Source organism: Ambystoma mexicanum, chromosome 7p (assembly GCF_040938575.1).
Source record: "Ambystoma mexicanum isolate Mex_15411 chromosome 7p, UKY_AmexF1_1, whole genome shotgun sequence".
Classification (NCBI taxonomy): Eukaryota; Metazoa; Chordata; class Amphibia; order Caudata; family Ambystomatidae; genus Ambystoma; species Ambystoma mexicanum.
The window spans coordinates 7,130,765-7,144,598 of NC_090939.1; the positions used below are offsets into that span (position 1 = coordinate 7,130,765).

Below are 13,834 nucleotides of genomic sequence, written 5' to 3' on the forward strand. Positions count from 1 at the left end.
TGCGCTTCCTTCAGATGCACTTCCTTCAGCTGCTCTTCCTTCAGCTGCACTTCCTTCAGTTTCTCTTCCTTCAGCTGCTCTTCCTTCAGTTTCTCTTCCTTCAGCTGCTCTTCCTTCGGCTGCACTTCCTTCAGTTTCTCTTCCTTCAGCTGCTCTTCCTTCAGCTGCGCTTCCTTCAGTTTCTCTTCCTTCAGCTGCCCTCCCTTCAGCTGCACTTCCTTCAGCTGAGCTTCCTTCAGATGCACTTCCTTCAGCTGCTCTTCCTTCAGCTGCTCTTCCTTCAGTTTCTCTTCCTTCAGCTGCTCTTCCTTCAGCTGCGCTACCTTCAGATGCACTTCCTTCAGCTGCTCTTCCTTCAGCTGCACTTCCTTCAGCTGCTCTTCCTTCAGCTGCTCTTCCTTCAGCTGCTCTTCCTTCAGTTTCTCTTCCTTCAGCTGCTCTTCCTTCAGCTGCGCTTCCTTCAGATGCACTTCCTTCAGCTGCTCTTCCTTCAGTTTCTCTTCCTTCACCTGCTCTTCCTTCAGCTGTGCTTCCTTCAGCTGCTCTTCCTTCAGCTGCTCTTCCTTCAGTTTCTCTTCCTTCAGCTGCTCTTCCTTCAGCTGCGCTTCCTTCAGATGCACTTCCTTCAGCTGCTCTTCCTTCAGCTGCGCTTCCTTCAGATGCACTTCCTTCAGCTGCTCTTCCTTCAGCTGCACTTCCTTCAGTTTCTCTTCCTTCAGCTGCTCTTCCTTCAGTTTCTCTTCCTTCAGCTGCTCTTCCTTCAGCTGCACTTCCTTCAGCTGCTCTTCCTTCGGCTGCACTTCCTTCAGCTGCACTTCCTTCAGCTGAACTTCCTTCAGTTGCTCTTCCTCCAGCTCCTCTTCCTTCAGCTGCGCTTCCTTCAGATGCACTTCCTTCAGCTGCACTTCCTTCAGTTTCTCTTCCTTCAGCTGCTCTTCCTTCAGCTGCGCTTCCTTCAGATGCACTTCCTTCAGCTGCGCTTCCTTCAGATGCACTTCCTTCAGCTGCACTTCCTTCAGTTTCTCTTCCTTGAGCTGCTCTTCCTTCAGTTTCTCTTCCTTCAGCTGCTCTTCCTTCAGCTGCTCTTCCTTCAGCTGAACTTCCTTCAGTTTCTCTTCCTTCAGATGAACTTCCTTCAGCTGCTCTTCCTTCAGCTGCACTTCCTTCAGTTTCTCTTCCTTCAGCTGCACTTCCTTCAGTTTCTCTTCCTTCAGCTGCTCTTCCTTCAGCTGCGCTTCCTTCAGTTTCTCTTCCTTCAGCTGCTCTTCCTTCAGTTTCTCTTCCTTCAGCTGCTCTTCCTTCAGCTGCGCTTCCTTCAGATGCACATCCTTCAGCTGCTCTTCCTTCAGCTGCTCTTCCTTCAGTTTCTCTTCCTTCAGCTGCTCCTCCTTCACCTGCACTTCCTTCAGCTGCTCTTCCTTCAGCTGCTCCTCCTTCAGCTGCACTTCCTTCACCTGCACTTTCTTCAGCTGCTCTTCCTTCAGTTTCTCTTCCTTCAGCTGCGCTTCCTTCAGTTTCTCTTCCTTCAGCTGCTCTTCCTTCAGTTTCTCTTCCTTCAGCTGCTCTTCCTTCAGCTGCGCTTCCTTCAGATGCACTTCCTTCAGCTGCTCTTCCTTCAGCTGCACTTCCTTCAGTTTCTCTTCCTTCAGCTGCTCTTCCTTCAGTTTCTCTTCCTTCAGCTGCTCTTCCTTCAGCTGCACTTCCTTCAGCTGCTCTTCCTTCAGCTGCACTTCCTTCAGCTGCACTTCCTTCAGCTGCACTTCCTTCAGCTGAACTTCCTTCAGTTGCTCTTCCTCCTGCTCCTCTTCCTTCAGCTACTCTTCCTTCAGCTGCTCTTCCTTCAGCTGCTCTTCCTTCAGTTTCTCTTCCTTCAGCTGCTCTTCCTTCAGCTGCGCTTCCTTCAGATGCACTTCCTTCAGCTGCTCTTCCTTCAGCTGCACTTCCTTCAGTTTCTCTTCCTTCAGCTGCTCTTCCTTCAGTTTCTCTTCCTTCAGCTGCTCTTCCTTCGGCTGCACTTCCTTCAGTTTCTCTTCCTTCAGCTGCTCTTCCTTCAGCTGCGCTTCCTTCAGTTTCTCTTCCTTCAGCTGCCCTCCCTTCAGCTGCACTTCCTTCAGCTGAGCTTCCTTCAGATGCACTTCCTTCAGCTGCTCTTCCTTCAGCTGCTCTTCCTTCAGTTTCTTTTCCTTCAGCTGCTCTTCCTTCAGCTGCGCTTCCTTCAGATGCACTTCCTTCAGCTGCTCTTCCTTCAGCTGCACTTCTTTCAGCTGCTCTTCCTTCAGCTGCTCTTCCTTCAGCTGCTCTTCCTTCAGTTTCTCTTCCTTCAGCTGCTCTTCCTTCAGCTGCGCTTCCTTCAGATGCACTTCCTTCAGCTGCTCTTCCTTCAGTTTCTCTTCCTTCACCTGCTCTTCCTTCAGCTGTGCTTCCTTCAGCTGCTCTTCCTTCAGCTGCTCTTCCTTCAGTTTCTCTTCCTTCAGCTGCTCTTCCTTCAGCTGCGCTTCCTTCAGATGCGCTTCCTTCAGCTGCTCTTCCTTCAGCTGCGCTTCCTTCAGATGCACTTCCTTCAGCTGCTCTTCCTTCAGCTGCACTTCCTTCAGTTTCTCTTCCTTCAGCTGCTCTTCCTTCAGTTTCTCTTCCTTCAGCTGCTCTTCCTTCAGCTGCACTTCCTTCAGCTGCTCTTCCTTCGGCTGCACTTCCTTCAGCTGCACTTCCTTCAGCTGAACTTCCTTCAGTTGCTCTTCCTCCAGCTCCTCTTCCTTCAGCTGCGCTTCCTTCAGATGCACTTCCTTCAGCTGCACTTCCTTCAGTTTCTCTTCCTTCAGCTGCTCTTCCTTCAGCTGCGCTTCCTTCAGATGCACTTCCTTCAGCTGCGCTTCCTTCAGATGCACTTCCTTCAGCTGCACTTCCTTCAGTTTCTCTTCCTTGAGCTGCTCTTCCTTCAGTTTCTCTTCCTTCAGCTGCTCTTCCTTCAGCTGCTCTTCCTTCAGCTGAACTTCCTTCAGTTTCTCTTCCTTCAGATGCACTTCCTTCAGCTGCTCTTCCTTCAGCTGCACTTCCTTCAGTTTCTCTTCCTTCAGCTGCACTTCCTTCAGTTTCTCTTCCTTCAGCTGCTCTTCCTTCAGCTGCGCTTCCTTCAGTTTCTCTTCCTTCAGCTGCTCTTCCTTCAGTTTCTCTTCCTTCAGCTGCTCTTCCTTCAGCTGCGCTTCCTTCAGATGCACATCCTTCAGCTGCTCTTCCTTCAGCTGCTCTTCCTTCAGTTTCTCTTCCTTCAGCTGCTCCTCCTTCACCTGCACTTCCTTCAGCTGCTCTTCCTTCAGCTGCTCCTCCTTCAGCTGCACTTCCTTCACCTGCACTTCCTTCAGCTGCTCTTCCTTCAGTTTCTCTTCCTTCAGCTGCTCTTCCTTCAGTTTCTCTTCCTTCAGCTGCTCTTCCTTCAGCTGCGCTTCCTTCAGTTTCTCTTCCTTCAGCTGCTCTTCCTTCAGTTTCTCTTCCTTCAGCTGCTCTTCCTTCAGTTTCTCTTCCTTCAGCTGCACTTCCTTCACCTGCACTTCCTTCAGCTGCTCTTCCTTCAGTTTCTCTTCCTTCAGCTGCTCCTCCTTCACCTGCACTTCCTTCAGCTGCTCTTCCTTCAGCTGCTCCTCCTTCAGCTGCACTTCCTTCACCTGCACTTCCTTCAGCTGCTCTTCCTTCAGTTTCTCTTCCTTCAGCTGCTCTTCCTTCAGTTTCTCTTCCTTCAGCTGCTCTTCCTTCAGATGCACTTCCTTCAGCTGCTCTTCCTTCAGCTGCTCTTCCTTCAGTTTCTCTTCCTTCAGCTGCTCTTCCTTCAGTTTCTCTTCCTTCAGCTGCTCCTCCTTCCGCTGCGCTTCCTTCGCTGGAGGAACCAATTGTAAATGGATTTTTATTTTAAGTCCTAAACCAATTCCTAATTATAAATGACCTCTTCCAGTATTTATTGGCCTGACTTTCTTATCACAGCTTTTTGAATGTATCTTTATCGAAATGTCCACAAACACAGTGGACTACCTGTGCGGCAGCTCTTGCAATGGACAGTTTTCAGATGTATGGTGTGGGCAAAACCAATGCCGGTCTTTAATCAATATTAACACTTTTAAGCTGTATTTACCGCTCAATTGTAAATATTTGTCCTGGGGCAACTCTTAACACATTTCTTTCAACTTGTTTGCTTCCAAGGGTTGACTGATTACAATTCTAACATACACCTGAATTAAAATGTCTTTTTTTAAAATAACTTTGGATTGGAAAGGCATCGGATTTCTTTGATGTAACAGTGGAAGGATGTGTTTTCTTTGCAGTGTGGAATGGACCCCAGGAGTCCATGACTTTCATTGGGTCCAGCCTGGGTGGCAGTGGGCATGCTAAACTGCTGGGGAAAAGATGACTCATTGCGTAGCCCTCTCGATGTTTTGGACTGCAACTCCCATGATCCTTCACCACTGACTGCTGGTTAAGGCTGATGGGAGTTGAAGTCAACACATCTGGAAGGCCACATATCTGAGGAATCCAGTTGGGACTTGGAAACATTTTGACCGTCTGACCTTCAGGCACGCTCTAGAGGTTCCCAAGCAGGCCGGTCCCTACTGAAGGCCAGTGCCTCCTGAAGGCCGGTCCCTCCTGAAGGCAAGTACCTCGTGAAGGCCGGTGCCTCCTGAAGACCAGTGCCTCCTGAAGGCCGTCCCTCCTGAAGGCCGGTGCCTCCTGAAGGCCGGTCCCTCCTGAAGGCCGGTGCCTCCTGAAGGCCAGTGCCTCCTAAAGGCCGGTGGGGCTGGGGAGGATTCCATTAAATGTTCAGGCCCATCTTCAAACCTTGGGACATTTTATAAATAATTGCTGTCTTTTTATGGAGCTTGTGATACAATCTATTGATTAGCTTTTAGGACAAACTTATCAAGATATTTACAAAACTGACATTGCGAAGCTCATCTCAACTAGTTTCCTGATCAAACTACGTCAGCATTTTTGAGAAAACTTCTATGGGATGATTAAAGTTTTCATCAAATTACTTTTGGAAAAAGCAGGAAAGCATAAACTAGTAAAATGGCAAACTATTTTAAAGCAGTATGTTATAAACCATTAGACACTCCCCTCCAGCGCCTCATTACAGTTTTGTAGGTAGCGGTAAGAGACTGCATGTTTGATCAATTCACCAAATTGTGAGTTTAATTTCCAAATGTCCTCGATTCTGCCTATTTGTGTGGTTTTTCCCCATGCTGGTATCAACGCTTGCCCCCCGGGGAATCTATGTGACTGCAAAACGGAAATAACCAAAGGGTCTGCAGGACCCGAAATCACGTGGACCCTTCCTGCTACTGACCCAGCACCACAAGCGGCAAACGTGAGTGAAACTCGTAATGCAGGCCAGGGTCTATGAGCAGAAATGCAGCCAAAACACAGGCAAGGAAAGTCCCCTTGTAGCATCCCTGTCCCCAGATGTGTAACATAGGCAAGGGAAGTCCCCTTGTAGCATCCCTGTCCCCAGATGGGTAACATAGGCAAGGAAAGTCTCCCTGTAGCATTCCTGTCCCCAGATGTGCAACATAGACAAGTCCCCTGTAGCATTCCTGTCCCCAGATGTGTAAAATAGGCAAGGAAAATCTCCCTGTAGTCTCCCTGTAGCATGTCCTGTCCGGCTAACTATCGCCCAATCTCCATCACTCCCTTCCTGGGCAAGCTCATGGAGAAACTGGCCATCTCCCAGCTTAACCTCCATGCTGAAGCTGTTGATAGTCTCCATGACCATCAATCTGGCTTCAGAGCGGCCAGAAGCACGGAAACTGCTCTCCTGAACATAAGTGAGGACCTGCTCTTGAACCTCGACTCCAACACTACGTGTGTTCTCATTCTGCTCGATCTCTCTTCTGCCTTTGACACTGTCATCCATGCCATCCTGCTCAACCGTCTCTGTGATAACCTGGGTATCACTGGTCAGGCTCTGGCGTGGCTGACCTCTTTCCTTTCCAATCGACCCTCCCAGGTCCAACTTGGGTCCTTCCTCTCTGACATCTTTTTCTCCACCTGCGGCGTTCCCCAGGGATCTAATCTCTCTCCCTGGCTGTTCAACCAGTATCTGGCACTCCTTGCCCACTGCATCGCCGCCCTTTGCCCCAACTTTCAGTGCTATGCGGACGATACCCAGCTCATTTTCAGGCTACCCTCGGCCTCCTCCTCTCCCTCCCTCATCTCTGTCTGTCTGCTATCCAGGAATGGTGTGCTGCCAATGACCTCTGCCTTAATGCCAGTAAGACTGAGATCCTACTCATCGGCACGCCCACTCCCTCCTTCCCTGCAGATCTCTGGCCGGCCTCTCTTGGCCCTCTTCCTGCTCCTACCTACAAGGCAAAAAACCTTGGGGTCATCTTCGACTCCACTCTCTCCTTCTCCCCTCATATATCTGACGTCTCTAAGAAGTCACATTACCAGCTGCACCTCCTCAGAGGTATTCTTCCCTTCCTCTCCTTCCCCCAGAAGCTCACTGTCTCTCGAGCCCTGGTTCTCTCGAAGATGGACCACTGTAACAGCCTCTATCTTAATCTGCCTGCCTCCACTCTCCGCCCTCTGCAACTCATCCAGAACAGAACTGCGAGACTTGTCCTTGGCCTCAAGCCCAGGGACCGTATCTCTCCAGCACTGAAATCTCTACACTGGCTCCCAGTGGCTGCGAGGATAAAGTTCAAAACCCTCTGCATTGTCCACAAGGCCTTCTGGGGCTCGGGGCCTAAATACCTTCAACTCTCTCTTCCTAAATATCTTCCTTCCCGAGCCCTTCGCTCATCCGTCTCCAACTCCCTCAGGGTCAGCCGCTTCTCGAAGCAATGAGCTGGGGGTAGATCTCTCTCCGTGACAGGGGCCTCTCTCTGGAACAGCCTTCCTGCCTCCCTGAAATTTGAGGAGAACCATCTCCGGTTCCAGAAGCACCTCAAAACCTTCCTCTTCGCTTCTGCTTTCTCTCTCCCTCTCCCCTGCTAAATTCTTCACCTAAACTGCACTGATTCTGCAACTGGGCCACTCTCACCGACCTCGGTCCTGGGCCCAGTCACTCTTCACTTGCACTGTCTCCCTGGCAACCCCTGCACTGCGGGACTGTCTCTGTATCCCTACAGCCCCACCCCCAGCACTTGTCTGCACTTACCTTGCACTTGCCACCAGCTGGCCCTATTTATTTATTATTTTATCTCTATTCTACTTATTTGTACTGCACCCCCCCCTCCCCCTTCCCCTTGCACTTTTTCCCTTCACCCTACCTCTGCACTTGCGCGGTCTGAATGACACCTGGCCTAGTAGGATCGTTGTCTGTCTTCCCCTTGTTCCCCCCTCCCTGCCTCGTCGCGCCTTGAAACACTTGTGTATAGGCGCGTTACAAATGCCATATCATATCATTCATGTCCCCAGATGTGTAACATAGGCAAGGAAAGTCTCCCTGTACCATTCATGTCCCCAGATGTGCAACATAGGCAAGTCTCCCTGTAGCATCCCTGTCCCCAGATGTGCAACATAGGCAAGTCTCCCTGTAGCATTCCTGTCCCCAGATGTGTAACATAGGCAAGTCTCCCTGTAGCATTCCTGTCTCCAGATGTGTAACATAGGAAAGGAAAGTCTCCCTGTAGCATTCATGTCCCCAGATGTGTAACATAGGCAAGGAAAGTCTCCCTGTAGCATTCCTGTCCCCAGATGTGTAACAAAAGCAAGGAAAGTCTCCATGTAGCATCAATGTCCCCTGATGCGCAACATAGGCAAGGAAAGTCTCCCTGTAGCATTCCTGTCCCCAGATGTGTAACATAGGCAAGGAAAGTCTCCCTGTAGCATTCATGTCCCCAGATGTGTAACATAGGCAAGAGAAGTCTCCCTGTAGCATTTCTGTCCCCAGATGTGTAGCATAGGCAAGTCTCCCTGTAGCATTCCTGTCCCCAAATGTGTAACATAGGCAAGTAAAGTCTCCCTGTAGCATTCCTGTCCCCAGATGTGCAACATAGGCAAGACTCCCTGTAGCATTCCTGTTCCCAGATGTGCAACATAGGCAAGTCTCCCTGTAGCATCCTGTCCCCAGATGTGCAACATAGGCAAGTCTCCCTGTAGCATTCCTGTCCCCAGATGTGTAACGTAGGCAAGTCTCCCTGTAGCGTTCCTGTCCCCAGATGTGTAACATAGGAAAGGAAAGTCTCCCTGTAGCATTCATGTCCCCAGATGTGTAACATAGGCAAGGAAAGTCTCCCTGTAGCATTCATGTCCCCAGATGTGTATCATAGGCAAGGAAAGTTTCCCTGTAGCATTCCTGTCCCCAGATGTGTAACATAGGCAAGGAAAGTCTCCATGTAGCATCAATGTCCCGTGATGTGTGACATAGGCAAGGAAAGTCTCCATGTAGCATTCATGTCCTCAGATGTGTAACATAGGCAAGGGAAGTCTCCCTGTAGCATTCCTGTCCCCAGATGTGTAACATAGGCAAGGAAAGTCTTCCAGTAGCAGTCATGGCCCCCGATGCGCAACATAGGCAAGGAAAGTCTCCCTGTAGCGTTCATGTCCCCAGATGGGTAACACAGGCAAGGAAAGTCTCCCTGTACCATTCATGTCCCCAGATGTGTAACATAGGCAAGGAAAGTCTCCCTGTAGCATTCCTGTCCCCAGATGTGTAACATAGGCAAGGAAAGTCTCCATGTAGCATCAATGTCCCCTGATGTGTAACATAGGCAAGGAAAGTCTCCATGTAGCATTCATGTCCCCAGATGTGTAACATAGGCAAGGGAAGTCTCCCTGTAGCATTCCTGTCCCCAGATGTGTAACATAGACAAGGCAAGTCTCCATGTAGCATTAATGTCCCCTGATGTGTAACATAGGCAAGGGAAGTCTCCATGTAGCATTCATGTCCCCAGATGTGTAACATAGGCAAGGGAAGTCGCCCTGTAGCATTCATGTCCCCAGATGTGTAACATAGGCAAGGGAAGTCGCCCTGTAGCATTCATGTCCCCAGATGTGTAACATAGGCAAGGGAAGTCTCCCTATAGCATTCATGTCTCCAGATGTGTAACATAGGCAAGGGAAGTCTCCCTGTACCATTCATGTCTCCAGATGTGTAACATGGGCAAGAAAGCCTCCCTGTAGCATTAATTATCCCCAGGATGTGTAACATAGGCAAGGGAAGTCGCCCTGTAGCATTCATGTCCCCAGATGTGTAACATAGGCAAGGGAAGTCTCCCTGTAGCATTCATGTCTCCAGATATGTAACATAGGCAAGGGAAGTCGCCCTGAAGCATTCATGTCCCCAGATGTGTAACATAGCCAAGAGAAGTCGCCCTGTAGCATTCATGTCTCCAGATGTGTAACATAGGCAAGGAAAGTCTCCCTGTAGCATTCATGTCCCCAGATGTGTAACATAGGCAAGGGAAGTCACCCTGTAGCATTCATGTCCCCAGATGTGTAACATAGGGAAGGGAAGTCTCCCTGTAGCATTCCTGTCCCCAGATCTGTAACATAGGCAAGGAAAGTCTTCCAGTAGCAGTCATGGCCCCCGATGCGCAACATAGGCAAGGAAAGTCTCCCTGTAGCATTCATGTCCCCAGATGTGTAACACAGGCAAGGAAAGTCTCCCTATAGCATTTCTGTCCCCAGATGTGTAACACAGGCAAGGAAAGTCTCCCTGTAGCATTCCTGTCCCCAGATGTGTAACACAGGCAAGGAAAGTCTCCCTGTAGCATTCATGTACCCAGATGTGTAACATAGGAAAGGAAAGTCTCCCTGTAGCATTCATGTCCCCAGATGTGTAACACAGGCAAGGAAAGTCTCCCTGTAGCATTCATGTACCCAGATGTGCAACACAGGCAAGGAAAGTCTCCCTTTAGCATTCATGTACCCAGAGGTGCAACATAGGCAAGGAAAGTCTCCATGTAGCATTCATGTACCCAGATGTGCAACAAAGACAAGGAAAGTCTCCCTGTAGCATTAATGTCCCCAGATGTGCAACACAGGCAAGGGAAGTCGCCCTGTAGCATTCATGTCCCCAGATGTGCAACACAGGCAAGGGAAGTCTCCCTGTAGCATTCATGTCCCCAGATGTGTAACACAGGCAAGGAAAGTATCCCTGTAGCATTCCTGTCCCCAGATGTGTAACATAGGCAAGGCAAGTCTCCCTGTAGCATTCATGTCCCCAGATGTGTAACATAGGCAAGGAAAGTCTCCATGTAGCATCAATGTCCCCTGATGTGCAACATAGGCAAGGGAAGTCTCTCTGTAGCATCAATGTCCTCTGATGTGTAACATAGGCAAGGAAAGTCTCCCTGTAGCATTCCTGTCACCAGATGTGTAACATAGGCAAGGGAAGTCTCCCTGTAACATTCCTGTCCCCAGATGTGTAAAATAGGCAAGGAAAGTCGCACTGTAGCATTCCTGTCCCCAAATGTGTAACATAGGCAAGGAAAGTCTCCCTGTAGCATTTCTGCCTCAGATGTGTAACATAGGCAAGGAAAGTCTCCCTGTAGCATTCCTGTCCCCAGATGTGTAACATAGGCAAGGAAAGTCTCCCTGTAGCATTCCTGTCCCCAGATGTGTAACATAGGCAAGGCAAGTCTCCATGTAGCATTAATGTCCCCTGATGTGTAACATAGGCAAGGAAAGTCTCCATGTAGCGTTCATGTCCCCCGATGTGTAACATAGGCAAGGAAAGTCTCCCTGTAGCATTCCTGTCCCCAGATGGGTAACATAGGCAAGTCTCCCTGTAGCATCCTGTCCCCAGATGGGTAACATAGGCAAGTCTCCCTGTAGCATTCCTGTCCCCAGATGTGTAACATAGGCAAGGGAAGTCGCCCTGTAGCATTCATGTCCCCAGATGTGTAACATAGGCAAGGGAAGTCTCCCTGTAGCATTCATGTCTCCAGATGTGTAACATAGGCAAGGGAAGTCTCCCTGTAGCATTCATGTCTCCAGAGGTGTAACATGGGCAAGGAAAGCCGCCCTGTAGCATAAATTATCCCCAGATGTGTAACATAGGCAAGGGAAGTCTCCCTGTAGCATTCATATCCCCAGATGTGTAACATAGGCAAAGAAAATCTCCCTGTAGCATTCATGTCTCCAGATGTGTAACATAGGCAAGGGAATCTCCCTGTAGCATTCATGTCTCCAGATGTGTAACATGGGCAAGGAAAGCCTCCCTGTAGCATTAATTAGCCCCAGATGTGTAACATAGGCAAGGGAAGTCGCCCTGTAGCATTCATGTCTCCAGATGTGTAACATAGGCAAGGGAAGTCGCCCTGTAGCATTCATGTCCCCAGATGTGTAACATAGGCAAGGGAAGTCGCCCTGTAGCATTCCTGTCCCCAGATGTGTAACATAGGCAAGGGAAGTCGCCCTGTAGCATTCATGTCCCCAGATGTGTAACATAGGCAAGGGAAGTCTCCCTGTAGCATTCATGTCTCCAGATGATTAACATAGGCAAGGAAAGTCTCCCTGTAGAATTCCTGTCCCCAGATGTGTAACATGGGCAAGGAAAGTCTCCCTGTAGCAATCCTGTCCCCAGATGTGTAACATAGACAAGGCAAGTCTCCATGTAGCATTCATGTCCCCTGATGTGTAACATAGGCAAGGGAAGTCTCCATGTAGCATTCATGTCCCCAGTTGTGTAACATAGGCAAGGGAAGTCGCCCTGTAGCATTCATGTCCCCAGATGTGTAACATAGGCAAGGGAAGTCGCCCTGTAGCATTCATGTCCCCAGATGTGTAACATAGGCAAGGGAAGTCTCCCTGTACCATTCATGTCTCCAGATGTGTAACATGGGCAAGAAAGCCTCCCTGTAGCATTAATTATCCCCAGGATGTGTAACATAGGCAAGGGAAGTCGCCCTGTAGCATTCATGTCCCCAGATGTGTAACACAGGCAAGGGAAGTCTCCCTGTAGCATTCATGTCTCCAGATATGTAACATAGGCAAGGGAAGTCGCCCTGTAGCATTCATGTCCCCAGATGTGTAACATAGGCAAGGGAAGTCGCCCTGTAGCATTCATGTCTCCAGATGTGTAACATAGGCAAGGAAAGTCTCCCTGTAGCATTCATGTCCCCAGATGTGTAACATAGGCAAGGGAAGTCACCCTGTAGCATTCATGTCCCCAGATGTGTAACATAGGCAAGGGAAGTCTCCCTGTAGCATTCATGTCTCCAGATGTGTAACATAGGCAAGGGAAGTCTCCCTGTAGCATTCATGTCTCCAGATGTGTAACATGGGCAAGGAAAGCCTCGCTGTAGCATTAATTATCCCCAGATGTGTAACATAGGCAAGGGAAGTCTCCCTGTAGCATTCATGTCCCCAGATGTGTAACATAGGCAAAGAAAGTCTCCCTGTAGCATCATGTCTCCAGATGTGTAACATAGGCAAGGGAAGTCTCCCTGTAGCATTCATGTCTCCAGATGTGTAACATGGGCAAGGAAAGCCTCCCTGTAGCATTAATTATCCCCAGATGTGTAACATAGGCAAGGGAAGTCTCCCTGTAGCATTCATGTCTCCAGATATGTAACATAGGCAAGGGAAGTCGCCCTGTAGCATTCATGTCCCCAGATGTGTAACATAGGCAAGGGAAGTCGCCCTGTAGCATTCATGTCCCCAGATGTGCAACACAGGCAAGGGAAGTCTCCCTGTAGCATTCATGTCCCCAGATGTGTAACACAGGCAAGGAAAGTCTCCCTGTAGCATTCCTGTCCCCAGATGTGTAACATAGGCAAGGAAAGTCTCCCTGTAGCATTCATGTCCCCAGATGTGTAACATAGGCAAGGAAAGTCTCCATGTAGCATCAATGTCCCCTGATGTGTAACATAGGCAAGGAAAGTCGCACTGTAGCATTCCTGTCCCCAAATGTGTAACATAGGCAAGGAAAGTCTCCCTGTAGCATTTCTGCCTCCAGATGTGTAACATAGGCAAGGAAAGTCTCCCTGTAGCATTCCTGTCCCCAGATGTGTAACATAGGCAAGGAAAGTCTCCCTGTAGCATTCCTGTCCCCAGATGTGTAACATAGGCAAGGCAAGTCTCCATGTAGCATTAATGTCCGCTGATGTGTAACATAGGCAAGGAAAGTCTCCATGTAGCGTTCATGTCCCCCGATGTGTAACATAGGCAAGGAAAGTCTCCCTGTAGCATTCCTGTCCCCAGATGGGTAACATAGGCAAGTCTCCCTGTAGCATCCTGTCCCCAGATGGGTAACATAGGCAAGTTTCCCTGTAGCATTCCTGTCCCCAGATGTGTAACATAGGCAAGGGAAGTCGCCCTGTAGCATTCATGTCCCCAGATGTGTAACATAGGCAAGGGAAGTCTCTCTGTAGCATTCATGTCTCCAGATGTGTAACATAGGCAAGGGAAGTCTCCCTGTAGCATTCATGTCTCCAGATGTGTAACATGGGCAAGGAAAGCCGCCTTGTAGCATAAATTATCCCCAGATGTGTAACATAGGCAAGGGAAGCCTCCCTGTAGCATTCATATCCCCAGATGTGTAACATAGGCAAAGAAAGTCTCCCTGTAGCATTCATGTCTCCAGATGTGTAACATAGGCACGGGAAGTCTCCCTGTAGCATTCATGTCCCCAGATGTGTAACATAGGCAAGGGAAGTCGCCCTGTAGCATTCCTGTCCCCAGATGTGTAACATAGGCAAGGGAAGTCGCCCTGTAGCATTCATGTCCCCAGATGTGTAACATAGGCAAGGGAAGTCTCCCTGTAGCATTCATGTCTCCAGATGTGTAACATAGGCAAGGAAAGTCTCCCTGTAGAATTCCTGTCCCCAGATGTGTAACATAGGCAAGGTAAGTCTCCCTGTAGCATTCCTGTCCCCAGATGTGTAACATAGACAAGGTA

At 49.3% G+C, this 13,834-nt stretch overlaps 2 protein-coding genes across 5 annotated transcripts in view; one reads left to right on the top strand and one right to left on the bottom strand.

The window, feature by feature from the left end:
• Positions 1-13,834, top strand: part of UBASH3A (ubiquitin associated and SH3 domain containing A) — a 368,437-nt gene that overhangs the window by 159,589 nt on the left and 195,014 nt on the right. The gene's annotated exons all lie outside the window — the stretch shown is intronic.
• Positions 1-13,834, bottom strand: part of LOC138526491 (trichohyalin-like) — a 46,931-nt gene that overhangs the window by 9,519 nt on the left and 23,578 nt on the right. Inside the window, exons 3-8 of the mRNA XM_069637319.1 lie at positions 3,057-3,104; positions 2,661-2,954; positions 1,911-2,618; positions 1,236-1,658; positions 771-1,193; positions 21-728 (exon numbers count right to left, since the gene is read on the bottom strand). Coding sequence (XP_069493420.1) covers positions 21-728; positions 771-1,193; positions 1,236-1,658; positions 1,911-2,618; positions 2,661-2,954; positions 3,057-3,104 — 2,604 coding nt within the window. The remainder of the gene's footprint in view (positions 1-20; positions 729-770; positions 1,194-1,235; positions 1,659-1,910; positions 2,619-2,660; positions 2,955-3,056; positions 3,105-13,834) is intronic.